Genomic DNA, 21,110 nt, shown 5'->3' with positions numbered 1-21,110 from the left:
TCCCAAAGCATCGGGGAACGAACCAGCATGTTCAGAATCCTGTGACACTCAGCCAGCGCCCCCGGTGCCGGACACTGCGGGGCCCAGCTGGGCCCCAGTCCGCCATCCCTGGGGAGCTCATGGATGGTCCCCCAGGGGCGGGGCGGAGATGTGGGGCGGGGCAGGAGTCATGGGATGCGGATCACGGGAGTGCCTGAGGACTGTGTATCCCCAGGTGCAGGAGGCATGGGGACACTAGGCACGTTCAGGGGGCTCGGGGACGTGGCTGCAGAGGAGCCATTGACACACATCACCGTCCAGGTGAGGGTCCCCGTGCGGTGCCGCTGCGCCACGTGGCCGGGGCCGAGGGCGGCTCCCGGTGAGTCACGGCGCTGCCTCTCGCCCCTCCCCGGGCCGCCTCATAAAGCGCCGCGGTCCCGAGCGCCGCCGCCCCGTGTCTGAGCCACGGGCTCCCCGTGTGTACCGGAGCGGTGGGTGGACAGCCTTGAGGGACACTAGCCGCGACTCGAGGGATCTCGGGAGGAGGATGCTGGGGGGTACGGGACTATCCCAGACTCGGGGGGTGCTGGGTGGATACGAGGGTACGGGATCATCGACCTGGGGAGTCCTGGGGGGAGCATGCTGGGGGTGCCATGGCCAGCTGGGAGGATGTTGAGAGGACGGGACCATCCCAGGCTCAGGGAATTCTGGGAGAACCACCCAAAGCTCATGGGGATAATCCCTGGGTGCCCAGCATTGAGCTCCATTTTTGCCTGCAGAGCTCCTGGGACGCCCTGCCTGGATCCTTCTGCTCTGTTGGAGCCTGGCTGCTTGCTGCACAGGTAAGTGGGGGTTACTGTGGGGCTGGGGAGCTTAAGGCTCGGGCCTTAAGGACCCCGGGCTCTATGCCCCTCAAGAGGCCTGTTCAGGGTTCTGGGGATAAGCATTGCCCCCATCCCTTTATGGGACCCTGCCTGCTCGCCCACTACAAAAATATGGGGTCTTGGCATCACTCTTGACCTCCCATCTCACCTCACTCTGCTCCCCCAGGTGCCATAGCCTTGCAGCCACCCAGTATCACCATGCTGCGGATGCCAGCAGAGCTCCCCCGCCCAGGTGAGAGACCCTCGGGGGCATGGCAGGGCCTAAGGGTGAGGAGGCTGCAGTGGGGGTCAGCTCCTGTGCCAGCCTCCAGCAGACACAAGGTGAATCCTCCACCTGCAGCCAAGATTTCAGGGTGCTGATGAGATGGGGGAATGTTCCCCTTAGCTGGGGAGGGGGGCTGTGACTGTGCCTGGGGGGCACTGGGGACCCTTGTAGCCCTCCTGCCCTTCATGCTCCCTCTGGCTGCAGGCGAGAGCGTGACTGTGTCGTGCGAGGCGTTGAGTGAGCTTCCAGAGTTGACGCTGCTTTACTGGCTGGAGAACGGCTTCTTCGTGGAGAGCCTGCACCCGGATGGGGCTGTGCGTGAGGGGACAGTGCAGTGAGTATGGGGACAGGAGGCCTGGGGGGCAGTGACAGTGGGGCAGCCCCGGTTGCGGCAGGGCCTCTGGGCCTGCCCGTCTGGACCAGACACTGATTGGTCCCTGCTGGCTCCCCAGAGAGGAGCCGCAGGGCTCGGGGCTGGCCCTGCACCGTGATCTGCACTTCAGCTCCTTCGACAAGCAGCACCTGCACACCAACTTCACCTGCGTGGTGCTCAGTCCCCTCGGTGTCGACACCAGGGAGGTGCGATGGCCGTCGCCAGCACTGGCCCCCGTCACTGGGAAGAGTGAGGGCCTGGGCTGAGATGGAGGAGCAGCTCCCGTGCTGGGTGCTGAGTGAGCACCCTGCAGTGCAGCTCCCTGCTCTGACAGCCCCACACCACTGCATGCACATGTGACACCTCCAGGGAGGCCCGTCTCTGTGACGCCTCTGCTTTGGGGACTGCATGGCCCCACATATGCTGGCCCCACTGTGAGTGGGGCTCCTGGTGCCCCAAGCTGAGTCAGGAGCGCTGCCTGGGCTGGAACCAGCCCTGCCCATAGCTGGCTTTGGGACCCCAGAGTTTATTAAAGTACATCAAGGCTTCCCAGTGTCACCTGCATCCTGGTGATGGTGCCCAAGGGTGTAGAGGGCACGTGTGGGATGAGGAGGGAGGGAGACAAGGTAGCCCTGGGGTCAATGAAGTGTAGGATCCATTCCTGACCCCCTTCCTGCCTAGTGAAGGGCTAGAGAGCCACAGTACTCCCAGTTATGCTCAGGGAATACCTGGCACAACAGCTGTGCCCTGCCCTGGAGGAGAGTGTGGGTGGAGAAGCCTTGGGGTGCAGGCACCCCAGAAGATGGGCCCACCACATCCCTCTCTGCACCTGGCGGGGGTTGGGACTCTTCCTCAGCATGGCACTGCTGCTCCATGGGGCAACCCCTGTAACCATCCTGTGATGGCAGGGCCCCTGCTCTTTATTGCCAGGCCCCTTCTTGCTCCCTCAGGTGCTTGTGGGGGGTGTGACCCACTGGGCTGTGGTACAGGCTGGGGAACAAATCCCAAACCCCTTGAGCAACCCCTGGGCTATGGGAATCACACTTCAGGATGCTCAGAATATGGGAGGGATAGGGATGAGGGTGGGGGGGAGTGGAGAAGCCTCCAGGTACAGGCCCCATGAGCTGCCCTCAGCCCAGGGAGCCACAGGAGCCCCCTGGGGACACCCCAGTCCCACAGTGACTCTTAAGAGCTAGGGGAAGGCAAGCAGTGGAGCAGCCACCTGGGCAGGGACCTGTCCAAGGCAGCCCTGCTGTACCCCCTAGCCCAGTTAATTCCAGACTCCGTTCCTGGGAGAGCCTCTCACAGACCCCACATACAGCTGCATCCTGACACCACAGCTGCCACTCAGCAAAGGCCTCTGTCAGGCTCAGCCAATGTCCTGGGGGCAGTGACATTATGGCCAGGCTGAGCACAGATACCTGCCGTGCAGGACCCTGTGCGGGTATCTCTGTGTCCCCCATCCTGTCCTGCTGTTCCCCTGATGCTGGTGGCTCCATCCCTGACCCCTTCTCCTTGCTGCAGTGTGATGGCAGCAGTACACTTCTCACTGCACACCGTGGCACCCAGCCCTGCCATGCCATCTCGCGCCATGCTGTGGCACACTGTGTCACACTTTGCTGCCCACAGACCCTACTGCAAACCACAGGTGAGAGCTGCTCTGAGATGTGCAAGGATGTGTGTCCATGGCATGCCCTCCCCACCACCAAGATCGAGACCTCCCTGTCCTGGCAGAGCTGATGGGACAGGACCATTCCCTGCCGCATGTCCCCATGGCCCAGCGGTGGGAGAGGCTGTCTTCCAGGGACATCACCTTTCACAAAATCACAGTTGTAGGTGCTGAGCACAGTTGGAAACAGCTGGAAGAGGGCAATTTCAGCAACCTCAAACATCTGGAAAAGCAAGATGAGGACCTCCTTGTCCTTATGGAACAAGTCCTTGGTAGGGACACTGTAGCAGGTCTCTGACACAGTGCCGGATTTTTCCCCAGCCAGCTCCCAGCACCGAGCCAAGAGTGGGCTGCTCCTGGAAAGCAGGGCAGATTAGGGCTGATGCTCTACGGCACTGGCTGTCCAGCATCAAGGGCAGGAGCAAGGATGAGGGAGAGGTCTTCCATGTGGCTTCCAAAAGGGATTCATTCTCTTGAAGGTGCCAGGGATGAAAGACGAAAGATACAGGGATACATGTAAGTAAGGGGGAGGAGCAAGGGGAGTGTACAAATAATATACCAATAGGGAAGACTTAGGGGAAGAACACAAGGCAGAGTTACACAATACATAAACCAGTGGGTAACAATGGGAGGAGAGTGGGGCACATGGTCCAATGGGGCTTGGAGGAATAGGGGAATTTCAAACAGGACAGTCCAGGCAGGAGGTTGGCACAAGGGAGGATTGACAACTTAATGGGAGGGGGAACAGGGAACATTTGGGAACAAAGGGCAGGTATCAGGGTGGACTGGCAACTGGGGTAGGAGGGCACAACTGGGACTAAACTATTAACAAGGGGGAATGGGGATACAACTTAACAATACAGAAGGTAATTGAATCAAATATAATGAAAAAAAATGCACTGCAACAGGTCTCCATCATGAAGATGTCATCCCAGTTGAAGGGCAGGGTGCCCGTTTTCCAGAGGGAGGTGGAGGTGGAGCAGCCAGCATGGATGGGTTGGTGGTACTGCAATGTTCCCATGGACACAGTAGCAGCTAAGAAGGTGGGGGCCATCTTCCATACTATCTCCTTGGTGAGATGGAGGTCTTGACGGTGTGGGGGGCTGCTGGTGGCCAGGGTCCTGGCCAGCAGATGCTCCATGGCAGGCAGAGCCACGCTGAGGGAAGCCCCCAGGTGCTGCGGTGCTGCAGACAGGGAAGCAACTGGTTGCTCTGTGAGTGGCTGGGGAGGGTGTGGCAGCAGGAGCAAGGTCAGGTCAGGGAGGCTGGTGGGGCCTGGGAGGGGCTGCAGAGAGACACAGGGCAGGCTGAGGGAACGCACTCCAGCTGCATCACAGGGCAGAGCCCCTCCTTGACACATGTCCCAGCACTGACCCAGACACTGATGCCAGCACCAGCTGAGACCTGCTTTGCTGTGTCACCCACCAGGAGCAATCCCACTGGGATCCCAGCCAGCAGCATGTCCTGAGCTTATGGGTGCATGGGTGCAGGGTGCTCCTGACCTGGGATGCGGTGCTTGCCCCAATCCCCATCATGCTGCTGAGGATGGTTTAGGCTGTGGCTCCGGTCAGCAGCAATACCTCTCCCTGGGGATCTGGGTCTGCACAGCAGGGCACAGCAGACTTGGAGGTTCAGAGACAAAGCAGGGGGACCATGGGGCCAATGCTCATGACACTGGGATGGCAGCCTATGGCTAGGCACCCTTTCAAGCCAAAGTGAACCCCCAAAAATTTATCATTTGTGGCTCAGCCACCTCTGACTCCTCCTATGCAGGCAACAGTAACTTGGCCATTCTCACCCATCACCCCCATGTACTGGTCAGGTTCACATCCATCAGGAGCTGGGGCCTCCCCAGACAAGGGGCTCCATCAGCCAGCAGGGAGGTGAACAACAGCCAGATATGGGGGGATATCCATGGGTGATGAGGGGTCAGGGGGATGAGAGTTTGAGGTGCTGGGGACACCAAGGAGGAGGGGTCCTGGGGCTCACTGGGATGGCACATGAAGGATTTACTGTAGTGGGAGAAATGCAAGCAGCACTATCCCTGGTTGAGGGCAGGAATCTAGCTGGGGAACCCTGGTGAGGAGAAGGAGACACTGTCCCCTTGGGGCAGCTGGGATGAGGAGTAAGCTCTGGTGGGAGGAGCGCCCGGCCAGGGCAGCCCTGGAGGCCAAGGAGGAAGGGAAAGTAAAACCACAGGGCTCCTGTGCATGCCTTACTGTAAATTAGTCTGGTTCTCATTAGTGGATTCTTCTGTTTAATGTGACCTGTGGATGTATCCATGTGGAAGCAAGACACCTCATCAGTGACCATGGGTATGTCCATTCTTCAGCAGGAGCACCTCTGAAGGAAATGTGGCCCAAGAATAAAACCATGCTGGAGAAGGCACACCTTGAAGCATCTGTGGCTGTGCTGGAGGTCATGTTGGAACACCTCAAAGTGTGTGGCCATGCATAAACCCCCAGCAGAACAGACACACCCCAGGAGGCACTTCAGCCGTGCAGAAGACCAAACTAGAGCAGGTATATGTCCCATCCCTGGGAAGGTTCAATGTTGGATGGGGCCTGGAGAGCAACCTGGTCAAGTGGAAGGTATCCCTACTCATGGCAGGGGGCTGGAACAAGATGAGCTTTAAGGTCCCTCCCAGCCCAAACCATTCTGTGATTCTATGATTTTGTGAGGATTTGCGGACATTTTATGGGCATTTTATGGATATTTCATAGGAGTAGTCCATAGACTAAAGGAATTATATCTGTGCATGATAGCTAAGGGTGGGAAGGGGCTGGTGGGGTATTGGATACCACAGGACCTGAGAATGTACTATGCAGGGCGGAGGAGAAGTTCTATTTCTTCCCTGGGGCTGTGGTTTGGATTTTTGCTGGAGGGAGCATTGATAAACCAGGATGTTTCAGTCAATACTGAGCATCAAGGCCTTTGGTGCACCTCATGCTGCCCCACCAGCAAGTAGGGTGGGGGTTTGAAAGGAGTTGGGAAGGGATATGGCCATTGGACTCCAGCTGACCCCAGGCATATTCCCAACCACAGGTAGTAAAACTGGGGAAGGTTGGCCTGGGGGGTCCACTGCTCAGGGTAGAAATAGGAAAGTTGTACAGACAAATCCCTGGCTTTAAGCCAGGTGTCACCAACAGAATTTTGGAGGCTTTGATCATGGGATGGTTTAGATGACAACAAGCCTACTGGTGACAGACTGGCTATACCTGTCTCAGAGGGAAAAGGATCTTTGTGCAGGACTTAGTAGGGCATGTTGAATGAGCCTTAAATTGGATTTGAAGGGGGAAGGGGATGAAAACCAGGTCACTTGAGATAAGCCTGGGAGTGGCTTGACACTGTTCCAAGGATGGTCATTCAGGCTACCATCTCAGTAAACACAGGAGATAGAGATCCTTGAAGCAGCAAGAGTGCAAGTGTTATTGATGTGCCAGAAACCATGGAAGCTCCTGAGAATGGCCATTCAGGAATTGGAGCTTCTCTCCCCAAAAAGCTCCAAAACCCAAAAAGGCATCAGGATTGATAACCCAGTGCATCTGCCCCAGTGCCTGCAGCGAGGACAGCAAACAGGAGATCCTGGAAGGCATGGTGCAGGAGGAAATCTATGGCATTGTTGCCATCACAAAGACATGGTGGGATGACTAGCACCACTGGAATGGTGCAGTGGATGGTGGTGAACTCTTCAGAAGGGACAGGCAAGGAATGAGGGGTGGTGGGGTAGTCCTGTATGTGAAGGAGTGTTTTGACTGTCTAGAGCTTGACAGTGGTGATGCAAGTGTCGAGGGTTGGTGGGTAAGAATTGTGGGGAAGGCCCACACAGATCACCTGACCAAGAGGTAGACAAGGCCTCATGATGGCCAGCCCTTGTCTTCATGGGGGCTTCAACACAGCAGACATCTGATGAAAATACAATCCAGCAGAGAGGAGAGAGTTCAGGAGGTCCCTGGAGTGTGTGGAAGAGATGTTTCTGACACAGCTGGTGAGGGGGCAGCTAGGGAAGGCACCTCCTGGACGTGCTGTTTGTGAGGAGAGAAGGACTAGTGCATGGTGGGAGGCCATCCTGGGCACAGTGACCTTGAAAGGAGAGAGTTTTGGATTTTTGGAGCAGTAAGGAAGAGGGTCAGCAGAACTGCCACCTTGGACTCCCTGAGAGCAGACTTTGGTTGACAGAATCTCTCAGGAAGCTGTCCTGAACAGCAAAGGAGCCCAGGAAGGCTGGACATGCTGTAAGAAGGAATCTTCAGGGCACAGGAGCAGGCTATGCTAAAAGAAGAGCCAGAGGGAGAAGAACTTTGTCTGGAACTCAGAGTAAAAAAAAGAGTTGATGACATTTGAAAGAGACAGCAAGTCAGGAAAGCAACAAGAATGTAATGAGGTTATGCAGAGAGAAAACAAGAAGAATAGAAGCCTATCTGGCCACTGCTGTAAAAGACAATAAAATAAATGTTTCTATACATACATTAACCACAAAATGAGGGCTAAGGAGAATCTCCTTTATTGGATGGCTGGGAAAACCCAGAGACAAAGAATGAGGAAAGAGCAGACCATCCTGAGTGCCATCATGTGGCACATGCAGGACAACCAGGGATCAGGCCCAGCCAGCATGGGTTTGTGAAAGGCAAGCCCTGCTTGACCAACCTGGCTGCTGTGACAAGATGACCTGCTCAGGGTGTGAGTGAAAGGCTGTGGATTATCTACTTGGGATTTAGCAAAGCCTTGACATCATTTCCCATAGCTTTCTGGAGAAACTGTCTGCTCATGGCTTGGACATTTGCTAGGAAAAAAAAATGCCTAGATGCCCAGGCTCTGAATGGCACCCTAACTCCTCCTGACTTTGGTATACTGATACTGTGTACCAGTATCAGTCATTCTCACAGGGACCTGGAGCATGTAAAGGCCAGGCATTATTTTTGAAAAAGCAGCAAATATATTTTCATTTGAATCACAGTAAATCTTAGTCTTTGTTTCTTACATGTACCCTGCTAGAGTGCCTTTGCTCCACAGCACGTTGCCTTGTGATTTTTTGGGGTACTCCTACTGCATTTCCTTGTGAAGCTGCTTATCAGGTCTTGCAAATAATCTCACTGCTTAATCAGCACAGTTAGTCCCAGGCTAGCAGCAGAAATTCTAGCATTCAGTAGGTACTCTGCTGTGAAAACAGGAATGTAAAACATGCCACAAAGATGGTGTTTTCCATGCGTGGCTTTAAAGGAGAGAGGTAGATAAGAGAGAAACATTTAATAGCTTGTATTTTTATGAATGAGGCTGTTTCCCTTTTCAGTAACTCTTCCTAGCAGGTATTTATGTGTTGCAGTCCACAACCACAGGATCTCATCCAGGGAAGCTGCAGGGTTCTGGGGACCAGCATGGGACACCAACGAGATGAGCTTCTGTTCATGAAACCATTTATTCAGCATGGGAGCAAACTCAGATCCAGAACAACCCCAAACAGAGGCACAGCAGGGGTTTTTGAGGGACAGAACTCTTGAGGGTCTCCACCTTTGAGGGTGGAGTTCAGGGTCAGGGACCACTAGAAACACACCAAGGGAGAAACCCCCCAGGGACTCAAACCCAATCAGAACTCCTGGGCCGCCCTTCACAAGGGTTTGGGGTGGGACAATGTAACTCTTTTGCCTCCCCCCGAGGCACATTGCCACATTTATGTTTCAAATTTGTTGCTTTATAATGAAGATGAAGTAACAGATTCTGTAAAATTTGCCTTTCATGTGTTGCAATTGTTTATACATTGTACCTGTATGCCTAAGATAATAATTAATAGTTACATGAAGAATAACCACAAAGAATGGTTGAGAGATTTTGCTCCATTTTGCAAAGACTCTTAGGCAAATCTTAAAAGGGGACAGGAATTTTCATGGGAATTATTCCAGCCAACAGGATTTGAGACATTCACTTAAAACTGCCTTGAGAAGAGCATTGGAAGAGAAGGCTCAATGAAAGAGCATCTAGGATCTCTGTTTTATTCTGCCATTTAATTTATAAATAAAGTCAGTGATACAGTAAGGACAAACTAAAGTAAATATACTATCTCTGTGTAGCTCTGGAGTCTCAATGGCAATGACAACATCCACTGTCTGAGTGAACAAAGCTGAGATATCTGGCCCCAAGGTACCCTGCTCCAGAGTTTCAGTCTCCTGTTGCTTAGTGACCACTAATATTTCATACCAGTTTTTTTCATCATGCAGCTTTCTGATCTCACTTTTTTTCCCCTTATTTGGGATCTGAACAATAGAAAATTTAGTTCTACAATAGACTAATTTTCAGAATTATGTTTTGGGATTAGCAAATCTTAAGTTTCATGTAATATTTAACTTGAACTTTTGTCCAGGTCACATTAGAAAGGGTACTGGGAAATAACCAAGATTGCAGTCAAGCTTCCTTTCCTAAAGTTCACTCAGTGTAAGTGCTCTTATTCCAGGGAGTAGTTGATTTGACATAAAAAATGAAATTAAAAAAAAAAATCTTTTAAAAAGGAATGTAAGTACTTCAGTTTTGAAGTGCTCTGCTTGAGCCACCAAGGGTAGCTCTGTTTTTTTGGACAGCGCTGACCACCCATCCTTGGGACACCTGGCTTCCCAGAAGGTGTCTCTTTCTGAGGACACATGAATGAACAGGGCTTTGACTATGCATACCTTACAATTACAGAAGTACTTCTTGTATGAAAATGTAATTGTGTAATTGTGAGCCTGCACATTCATGCTTTATGCATGGATATACACTTGTGTGTTTTTTTGAAAATTTTAAATCCCAGAGAGCAACTCCACCAATCATTCTACCTTACATTTGTGCAAAACAGTTCTCTCCTCCCATGCTGGTAAATATTTATTTATCTTCATTAATCTTCCTTCTCCCTTTTCATTTATGTAAATTCTTATTGTGATGCAATTCAAATGTGAATACCCAGGTCAGTGTGTGTCTGCCTTCCCTTGCACAGACAGCATGTATTGTGCACACCTCCAAGCTGGAATAGCTCAAGGTATGTTCTGGCAAAGCAAATTGTGCCACTCATCCTGGTCCCCTACTCTTTATTAGCAAAAGTGCAGGCTGCATGTATGAAACACAGCATGAAAATGAAGTTCTTGCACATGCTTCCTTTCTGCTTTCTCAGGGCTGGGAGTAATCCGGCTTTGACCTGCTGAGGGTAACCTTCATCTGGGCGGAAAAGGGAGGTATCACCACTCCCAGTTCTTTGGGAGAAGAAAATGTCCTCTTTTCCCTTGAGTTTTCTCCTGTTTTTCTGTCTCCCTGCAGTTCTATGCCACAGCCTTCCCCGCTGTAATGTTTGCCTCTGCTGTGGACAGAAGCTCTGCATAGGATGGACAGGCTCGAGGATTTTAAAGAGGTGTTTATAGATTAATTGCCTCTTCTGGAGTCTGTGTACACCTGAAAATCAAAATACCCATACAGTGAACATTTCAAGTGTGTTTTTCAAGTTCAGTGCTACAGTATTGCCTATTTTATCTTGCATTTTTATCTTACTGGGAAGGAATTTGTTCTACTACACTTGAGCACTCCACCGCTGCAACCTAATACCAGTAGCCCAGTGTTCAGCTGCACAAGCAGATGCAAATATAATTTTCAAGCTATTGACAACAAGAATGAATTGTGCTGCAGCCTGAAAGGCTGTAGAACTTCAGCTTTGATCACAAACTTACTTGCCTCAATTTATTTATGGACTAACTAAATAAGTATTGGTGATGGAGAGAGACAGGGACAATTGAGTGGTGATCAGAATCCAAATTTACTGTGGGCTACATAAGCTTATATACCATTCTAGGAAAGCTAGTAATTTTTTACTACAGTGATTGGCTTAAATATCATACAAACATATAAACTTACACCTTTTTGCAACATCTATTTGATTTAATCCTCCCTGTCACCAGTCTGATTCAATCTTCTTGCAATCTTCAAAGCTCTGTTTTTTCTTGCCAAGGCATCCTGGTTATCAAATTTCTTACGCTAATCAGGTCCAAAGTACTTTCTGACTTTGCAATAAATAAGTACAGTATTTTTTTAAGCAGAGAAGGAAAACAAAATTCCTCTCAGCAATCAGCCCACTTAGGGAATTCCTAAAATTCCCATGGAGTAAAAATATCAAATCCAGCAGTTTGTTTTCTTCAAGGCCACAGTCTCCCTAGGGTTTTCTGATCAGATTATGTAGCTAGTCTGCAGTCAAGATTCAGATTAGGTTTATTCAGGGACTGACTCATTGCATTTTCCTGTAATCTTATATTTTAACACCTGCTCAGTTCAAAATGACATTTTGATCTAAATTTGGTTTGCTATTCATCCTGTGTACATTACTCAAGCTGCACAAAATTATTCCAATTTAAACTCCTCTTTACACTTTCAGATAGGTGTATGTGAGTACAAGTGGTCAATGAGGGGTTTTAATTAGTTTTTTTTTCTGAAGAAAGAATAGAAGAAATCAATTTTATAGGCTTGGAATTTCCATTGAATAGGATAAACTTTCCTTGTGACAGTAGCATTCTCACGCAGTAGTCAAAGTCTTTTTATTGCTTTTTTTGTAGTTTTTTAATACACAGATCTGCAATTAGAGAGAAAAATATAAAATGGAATTATCAAAGCAGATTCAAAAAACCTGAAATAATGCTACTAGTAAATAAGCACTGAAAATCCCCTTTAGCAATCAAAACCTGTGAAACAAAAGGAACAGCGCTGGAATCTTGTGCTAGAAAACCTTTGGGATAACACATAATAAACCATGGGTTTCCATGCTGGAAGGAAGATACACATCTAAAACCATGCATGGCTGAAACAATCAAACTAATAATTTTCTGCTGCTATTTATATCTTGTCTGATTTTCGCCTGAGAAGCCCCCCATTCAGGACAAAGAATGAAAAAATTATTTAGTACATTTAGATCACTCAGAATAGTTTTTTTAAGAAGCAGGTTTTTGCTACAAGAAGTATTTCCCTAAAATAATTGGCATTTTTTTTGCTGCTAAGCAGAGAATGCAGCTTCCCTTCTCCCCTCTCTATTGCAGAGATTCCAGCTGCCAACAGCAGTGGCCTTACCCCTCCCAGGCCAGCATTGCAGGCTGCAGGGACTCTGAGGCAGCTTCTAGGATCTCAGCTAGCTCTTGCATGGAAAGAACAACTCATTACTGAACAACAAACACTGGGTTGGATATATACCACACTAATCAGGAGCCACAGAAGGAGCATCATGGGTGGCTCTTCTACAGAAATGTTTTCCCTTTCCTTTTGGTCAAAAAAGGCTTGTAAAGTTAGAGAAAAGCCTGCCCCAGGAGCTCAGTTTTGTTCTCTTTCTGGATATTCTGCCCTGATAAGAGCTTCCTGACTTGTTGAAGAAGGATTCTTACTCCTTGTTTCTCCTTCATTCATCCATCCCAACTCTGGGCTGCAGTTGCCTCTCCTCCACCCAGCCTCTGAGAGAATCACAGGATATTTTTGGGTTGGAAATGACCTTACAGCCCAGCTCATTTCAACCTCTGCTATATGCAGGGACATCTTCCACTATATCAGGTTGATCAAAGCCCTGTCCAACCTGGCCTTGAACACTCCCAGGGATGTCTATGAGGAAAACAATGGTAGCTTCAGACTTCAGCCACATGAAAATCAAGAGAATTATGCCAATCACCAAGGTCTTCGTGATAATTAGCAGCATCAGGACAACTAACTTTTGATCTCAACCATATCTCACTTCCACCTCCCCATTTCCCAGACAGCCGTTGCAGTGGCAGTATCAGAACTTGTCTTTTAATTGCTGAATCTTTACTCTCTGACACCAGAACTGAGGTATCTTCAGTTCATAGAAACCAAAATGCACACTTCAATACTTTTCAAAGGTGTTATAATGCTGTAACTGGTAGGTAACTGCTGGGGAAACATTCTCAGCTGTTTGAAGAATTGAATTAACTATCAGTAATTTCCATGGGGTAGCAATGTGCTACCACTGCTCAGTGAATTTGGATGACATTTTACCCTGACATAACAAAAGACCTTTGGGGCAATACAGTCTAATAACTATTCTAGGCACCAATGTGTCCTTATGCACAGATTTCTCGCTTCATTCTCACACACTAAGTGCTTGCCACAGTTCGATTCTGGTCAGCCAAGTGGGGTGGTGGTGGTGGTGAAAGGTCTCAGTAGCTGTTCATCTCCTAGTTTTACTGTCCTCTTGTTTTTAATACTTCTAATTGTAGGTCCCCAACCAGAGCATGTAAAGATGGAAAGGACAGGAATGTAGACTTTATCTCTAATTTACCTTTGCAGGGGTGGGGGAATTTGTTGAAATTTACCACTGGAACAAAAACTGACCAGTAATTCATAAAAGGAAACATTGCAATCACAAAGCATAATTTCAAAACACAGTGTAATTTTTAGCTGACTCTATGAGACCAACTTAGAACAAATACCAGTGCAGTTGAGTGGAAGGCACGCATCATTTGAACCATGGTTGTCTGGGATGTTGTTAGAAATAATAGCACCATGGAGAAATTATGTTGTTAGAATAAATCACCATCTGCTTGGACAAATTTATTTTTTGCTGGATTGGACAAGGAGAGGTGTTTACCAGGGTGATAATTATCTAGCTAGAATCTTCAGCATTAGATCACTTAGTATATGACACATTTAGGCTATGGAGTCATTCTGTGTTTTAATAAAAATGTATTTGTTAATCATCTCACTCATAATTAAAAAGTTCAATCACTTTTGTTATGCAGATGTGTTACCAGTTTTATTACTCTAGCCACTTTCAAGCATTGATGAACACTGAGTATAAGGCTGGACAAGAATGATGGTCTAAACCAGCTAATGGACAATTACATGGAAATAAAATGCAAACCAGCTCCTTCTTAGCTTGAGCTTCTGTAGACAAAGGAGTTATTCTTTTCATCAGAACAGATACATAAAAGCAGGTAGGTTTTTGTTACCCATCAGTGAGCCAAAGAGCTTCCAGATAATTTGCCAAGTTCAGAGTTCAAAGCCTATTCTTGTTTCCTGAATTCAAAAGTCTTCTAATACAAACTAGAAAGCTGAAAAAGGCTTCTATGATTTTTACAGAACTTCTACACCTGCTACGTTACATAAGGACGTGTCAAATAGCTTATGGAGAGCAGTTGTAAAATGCATTGTGTCAGGTGGATGAGACTTTAAATGGTTGTACTGATTATACTGGAAGTCTAGCTAAATTTTACTGAAAACTTAGGGAAGAGATGAAGGCATACCCACCAGTTTACCCTAGAAAATTGCATAGAAGATCTTGACATTTAGCACAAACTGCTGCATTCTTTGAATTTCTATAGGTTATGTCTAAAACTATTTTGGTGAGTTCAAGAGATAAATTATCTCTGTTAAGGGAAGTGGGTAATGCTCAGAGAGAGACCATGGTGGAAAGATGTACCACACATACCATATTCTATAGTTTTCTGAAATACTCCATCTTTTTAATTTTGGAGATGATGGAGAACAGAACTACATCAGGCAAGAAAATCACCCCATATTTTATTTCATCTTAATGACAGTATTACAAAAAATAGGCTCTTGGAGCCCTACTGAGGGCAGTTCTGCCATCCCTAAAAATTAAAGCAAATCATTTCCCAAGCCTTAAGGAGTGGAGACAGCAATGTGGTTTGATTAGGAACCATATAATGCATATTTTTTTGTAGATAGTTCTTAGCTTAAGAAAAGATGTGTTGCATTTGACACTTCACAGACACATAACCTGCAATGTATTTTTCTTCTTGCATATCTCTCACCAAAGCCACACAGAAACTAAATCCTGAGAACTGGATAGGAATGTTCCTGACTTGCAGGGAACAGAGAAGAATAGATGTATTTCTGGAGTCTGAATTTCCTGGAATGCCAGAATTTAGAATTTTGTTTGGATTCTGATGGATGGGGCCTAAATGTTATCAGCTAAGCTAAGCCTGATTGGTTGGCTGCAAACCAGTAGAGAATTTTAAAGGTTCTCCACTCTTCAGGTACTGAGAAAAAGAAAGGAAACAAGGGTTAAAACTAATGAGGATGCATCAAAGTATTTTAATCTAATGTTTTATGAATATTAAGCCCTCAAATGTTAAGTGGAAGAAGCAGTATCACTTCTTTTGACATAGGTGGGAGTTTGAATCTCTTTTACTTAGTCCAAACTCATGTTGTCAACATTGTCTAGGATTTCTTGCAATTACTACCTCCAACACAGAAAACTTAAAATCATTTCATTTAGTTGTGAAACTGTGTTGATATTACAGATTTCTGGTCTATCACAATTGTCTATCAGCCACTATTAAGGACTGAGAAAATAAGCAGTATGGAGGTGTAGTAACAGATTCTCCAATGTGATTAAATGCTTAGATAGTGGAAACATTTCTAGCAATAATGATACCACAACATCTACAGCTTGGGTGAGTCTGACCTTTGGAGTTAAACATCAGCCAGCAGCTGGACTGGAATTTCTGGTATGTTCCACAACATATATGAAATTTGATTTAAAAACTTAAATGTCTGCATCCTTCTGTCATGATTTGGGAATGGTATTCTCCACTTTAGTACTCACACTAAAAAAGCCTCCCATGCTCTCCTCCCCCCACCTCCAGCTGGAGGCACAAAAGTCACAGCTCAAGTGTTGGGATAGGAACAGTTTACTGAAAACAGCAATGAGATAAGAAAATGAACAGGAACAGGAATAGGATAAACAGGAACAAGAATATGAATAATAGAAGTCTACGAAACTGTAGGTATATTGCCATGTTTTCTGAAGTGCTGCAGACAAACATTATGGATGTGAATCAGTCTTTCTACATGATAAGGACCTAATTCTGTCCAGCATGTGCCCTACTGCTGCTGTCACTAGAATCTGTCATCTTTGGTCAAAATTTGTCTCTAATGCTTCTTGTGTTTCAAAACAGTTACATCAAATTAAACAAACTTTCCAACATCTTTATAATTTGTGTTAAGAAATTGCACCGTGTTTCATTGCCTGCACCATCATATAATAATATTTCAGGAAAACACAGATGCTCCTGGTAAAATTCAAACCCACTCTGAAGACCAAAGGACTGGCAGCTGAGAATCCAAGAGCCCCACCAAACATGCTCCCAACCATTTGAGCTGGCCCATGGCTGGGATGGAAACTTGCTCCATTGTCATAGGTATGTGTGAAGTTGATATTTTGCTTTGCTAGGATAAAAGAAGGAGGGGCAGAGCAACTGACAAGGCCTGGATCTGTCCTGTAGTAGTTGCTGTGCAAGACATGGTGGTCCTTGGTCTTTAAAACTTATAGACTAAGGCTGGAGCAGATGTAGCTTCACATGGATATAAATTGGTTTTTTTCAGCATTTCACATAGCTCAGAAAAATATGTGCTGTGTCCAGCGATACTTCTGCCCTTAAATGCTTTCCCTCTCTCCATTTTCCCGGTACATCTGTCTTGTTTTGGAAGACAGGTGTTTGCTAGGGAAGGCAGGAGCCTTCTCTGGAATGAAAAGTGTAAACTACCTCCCTTTGAATTATTATAATTTTGAAATTAAGGGGTTCTCAGGCAAAGATATGGGGATAGGAATAATAGTTTTTTATTAGTATGTATAACAAGGCAAACAAACAACAACTATGGCATTAATAACAAAACAGAACCAGGGAACCCGTGGCAGCCCTTCTCGGCCAAGACAGGAGAGGATGGAGGAGAGGCTTTGCTTCACAAACTCCCCGTGGGCAGTCAATCCCAGTGCTCCTGCAGGAATCTGAAGAACACCCTGCTGGAATGGCAGGAATGAGCAGAAATCCCAGGCCAGTGGATAAGATGTATCAGAAGCTCCACCGGGGTGGCTGGCACTGCAGGATGTCCTGGCAGGACAGGGGGTGCGAGGGCCCACAGAAGAAGAAGAAAAGGAAGATGAAGAAGATGACGAAGACAAAGAAGAAGATGATGAAGATGACAACGAAGACGATGATGAAGACAATAAAGAAGACAAAGAAGAAGACAAAGAAGAAGACGACAAAGAAGATGACAAAGAAGACGAAGATGACAAAGACGAAGAAGAGGAAGAAGAAGACAAAGAAGAAGAAGACAAAGAAGAGGAAGTTGAAGAAGACGAAGAAGATGAAGAAGAAGAAGGAGACAAAGAAGATGAAGAAGAAGAAGATGAAGAAGAATAAGAAGAAGAAGAAGCAGCTCTGTCTGTAGCTGCCCCCGCCCTCCCTTTTACCTGCAGCCTCCTTCCCCCATGGGCCCAGCCAAACTCTTTGTCTTCTCAAGCACCCAATAGGTACCAGCAGTCAGGTTTCCCCACAACTAATGAGGAAAAATTCTATTGCTAAGAAAAAATGAAAGGAAGAATACATAATCCCCAACAATATCCCACAATCAGTTTAAGGGAAAGGTTATCACAATGTTACTTAGCAATTCAGGTGTAAAACAAAGCTATTGCTGCTAGGCCTTCTCAGACTGCCTCACTCAGTGAAGTGGAGAACAGGGTCCTTTGTCACCACTGTCTGGTTGGAAGCAAAAAAGGCAGAAAGGAGAAACAAGCAAGAATTGTCCTGCACAACTCCTTGTCCTGTCTTTACCTCTGCACAGGCCAGACCAAGGAGCTGTCTGCATAGAGAAGAATGTGTTCAATGTGTTATAAGCAGATGAAACCACTTAGAGCAAAAAAAGAACAAAAAAGGAGCCCCAAACTTTAGTCACAATCCGTTTTCTAAATCAGTGTAGTTGTGGTTTCCCCTTAATGCAGAACTGCAGTATGACTCTAAATAGGCCAGGTTTGCAACAAGTAATGAGTGGAAAAGCAAAGTAATATTAACCATTGAGAGATCCTTAGTATAGTAAAGAAATTGCTTTTTCTCAGTAGGTAAAGCCATGTGATCTAAATCATTCAGGATAAGGAGAAGACGCTTGGCAGCTTGGTACCTACTAATGAAGCCAATAGTCTACCCTGCGTTCTCCATTTTTCTGGCTCTCATTTTGGCCAGATTCCTTGGCATACACATCAGTTTTTCTGAGAAATCAGAAGAACCACGTGCTAATTTTGACTGAGGAAAACACAATTCACAACTGCAGCTGTTCTGTGGCTATCCATGACTGTGATTACTGCCTGGCAAACTTGATGTGCAACTGCAAAACAGTGCTGCCTCCTACCATGGAAAAAACTACCTACAACAGCCACCTGAGCATCTGGTTCACAGACACCTCTGTGCTGGGGATAGTCCTCAACTTCACAAGGGTGTGGGATTTGAAGTGGTACCTTCTGTGGTACCACTCCTCTCCCAACAGAATATTTGGCCATTTGGGGACTTCAAAAGCTCCAGGTAAACAAGGTCAAGGGACAATTTCCAGACCAGAGCATAACCATCTCCAGCAGCAGCAATAATGACAAAGAAGACTTGCTTGAGGCACACAACAAAGACAGGCAAATGCTTGCACGTATTTCTTTTCTGGATACCTCAGTTTTCAATGGATATTCATTGCTGAAGTCATACAGTGTGGAAAATGTCTCTAGTATCATAAAGCACTTTCCCAGCCTGCTGTACTTAGATGTTTTCTCAACCTCAGACAATGAGAGCTATGTTGTAACATTCATTTATGGAGTAATTTAATGCAGTCAGTAGTAAGAGGCATGGGAGGCTGCAAAGAGTGATGGGATGCTTTTAAGTCTGTCCTGGTTTGTCTAGGAGGATGCACAAGGGGACTGTGAGAGAACTCTACAAAGAGGTGTTTGATGTAAGAGATTCATCAGATTAATTCAGCAAACACTTTCTTAAAGAACAAAGTAAATGTGAAACAACTGTTTTCCAAAGCACTGTTAGAATTTTTTTGTTTATATATTCTAAGTTGAGAATTGAAATCTGCAGATAAATTTTGTTTTAAGGTTGTGTCTCGGACAGAAAAGGCATAATCATGTAGTTCCCACTGCAGAAGAATCCAAGACCCCCAGAGAACCACTCAGGTTAGATTGCAGCTCAGCAGGTAGATTCATGGTTGTTTTACGAGGTGCAATCTACTCCCATTATGCTCAGCGATTTAGGAAACAGGTATGGGACTTCCCTCTGTGAAGCAGGTACTTCCCTGCATCTGTCCTTTCTTCCTTATTTCACACATAATCTTTATTTCCAGATCACAGAATACTCTGGGTTGGAAGGGACCCACAAGGACCAGCAAGTCTAACCCTTAAGTGAATGGCCCATACTCTCCACTGGACCACTTCAGCTGATCCATATTTTTCCAGGGAGAGGCTGCCACCTGCATGACGGATGTGCTGACACCTCCAATTCCCTAAATGCAGGGAGCTTCAACTTTTGTGATAATGGCAAACTGGTCATGTTCTCCCATAAGAGAGAGTAGAAATACCCCATACAATGAGTCTCATCTGACAAGGGAGGCGAGGTTTCAGGCAGACAATTTTCAGATGTGTTGCATGAGAAAGGTTGTCATCCCCTGAAAAACATATACCAGGACTGTTAAAATAGCTCAAAGTCTGCTCCTTGCCTGTGTCTGCAGGTTTTGAATTCTGTGAGATACAACTAAGGCTGTATCCATCCATATAGTACAATAAAGGCTTTGAAATAGCAAGTTGTAAGAGCTTTGCATTCCCAGCAATGGATTACATGAAACTGAGACAAAACACAAGAAAACTTCAGCCCAGAGAAGCTGTGGCTGCTCCGTCCCTGGAAGTGTCCAAGGCCAGGGGGGATGGAGCTTGAAGCAACATGGTTTGTGGAAGGTGTCCCTGCCTATGGCAGGGGGGATTGAACTGGGTGGTCTTGAAGGGCCCTTCCAACCTAAACCAATCTGAGATTCCACGATTCTCTGTGCACTTAGGGGAATGGCTATCAAGGTTCTGAGGAACCAGTGAAGCTGCTGCAATTTTAAAGAAAGGTTATTTCTATTTTAAATAATTATATTGATATAACTGTAATCAGTGACGGAGCAGTTTTGCTAGGAAGCAAAACTTAATTTTTCAGAAGACTTAAATACATGTCCACCCCACATTACTTTGAACCTGTGAGCTTTCCCTCTGAAATCAACAATGTGCTAACGATGGAATTAATGGGATCTATTTGCAATTGCAAATAGATTTAAGCACAGTGGTGTTTGCAAGCTGGTTACTGAACTCCATTTAACTCAGCCAGAGAACAATTGAACCAGCTGTTATAAAGATGTAGTTTCCTTTGTCAGCACCTTGGCAACAAACCATAAGACTTTTTCTCCAAATTACAAATACTTCTAGTGATACCTCTCATGACTGTCTATTACAGACATAATTCATGCCATCTACCCAGGAACTGCCTTCTCCAGCTGTATCTGCAAGGGAACTAACCTTGCCTTCACAAACTTGAAGGCAGTACACACACACAAATATATTGATTTCTAAATGTTACCAAGGCTTTCTCCAAAATCTGGAAAAATGAAACCTAGATGATCTTCGGCAAAGAACTGCTGCTCTCTGGAAAAAAATGTGCTGAAGTCACGGTAATTCCCCATTACCATGACTGTGATGTCCAAAAATTCACACATGCAGCAGTAGCTGAGGATGTATGTATTCTGGCCTTGGGAAGAAACAAGGTTAATAGTCCATGGGCTTTCTAAATTAAAATTAAATTGCCAGTTACTTTTGCCACTGTAGTGCTCTGAATAAGGCTGGTGCAAAAGACCTTTTATTCCAGTTCCCAAGCAACCACTGCAGGATTTTTTTTTTTCTGGAAAGAGCAAAAGATCCTCAATTACAAAAGCCCACAGCTCCGATATTATGGAGATCTTCCCAAAGGCCCTATTCTGCCCCAATGGATACCAAGAACCTGATCATCCCAATTCTATTTTATATGGCTTTGCCCTATGCAAGTACTGCATTAGAAGGTCGCAGTGTTTTTCCACAGCAATGTCTCTAAAATACGTGTATGTCTAGTGTAATAAAACAAATTTTGTAAAATA

At 46.4% G+C, this 21,110-nt stretch overlaps 2 protein-coding genes across 2 annotated transcripts; both read left to right on the top strand.

Annotated features, from left to right (window-relative positions):
- The first annotated feature begins 160 nt into the window (after positions 1 to 160).
- On the top strand, positions 161 to 2,057 carry IL18BP (interleukin 18 binding protein). The gene is made up of 5 exons (XM_058840274.1): positions 161 to 536; positions 759 to 821; positions 1,030 to 1,095; positions 1,333 to 1,462; positions 1,581 to 2,057. Exons 1-5 carry the CDS (start codon positions 527 to 529, stop codon positions 1,765 to 1,767), a joined length of 456 nt encoding a protein of 151 aa, XP_058696257.1. The 5' UTR covers positions 161 to 526; the 3' UTR covers positions 1,768 to 2,057.
- A 536-nt stretch (positions 2,058 to 2,593) lies between these two features.
- Positions 2,594 to 21,080, top strand: C1H21orf62 (chromosome 1 C21orf62 homolog). The gene is given in 7 exon segments (XM_058840244.1): positions 2,594 to 3,686; positions 4,079 to 4,213; positions 5,503 to 5,692; positions 16,192 to 16,336; positions 18,031 to 18,166; positions 18,168 to 18,423; positions 18,425 to 21,080. Coding segments are annotated over 3 exon segments (678 nt in total). The 5' UTR covers positions 2,594 to 3,686; positions 4,079 to 4,213; positions 5,503 to 5,692; positions 16,192 to 16,336; positions 18,031 to 18,098; the 3' UTR covers positions 18,779 to 21,080.
- The last annotated feature ends 30 nt before the right edge of the window (positions 21,081 to 21,110 follow it).

Source organism: Poecile atricapillus, chromosome 1, assembly GCF_030490865.1.
Source record: "Poecile atricapillus isolate bPoeAtr1 chromosome 1, bPoeAtr1.hap1, whole genome shotgun sequence".
Taxonomy (NCBI): domain Eukaryota; kingdom Metazoa; phylum Chordata; class Aves; order Passeriformes; family Paridae; genus Poecile; species Poecile atricapillus.
This window is presented reverse-complemented; position numbering and strand designations above follow the sequence as displayed.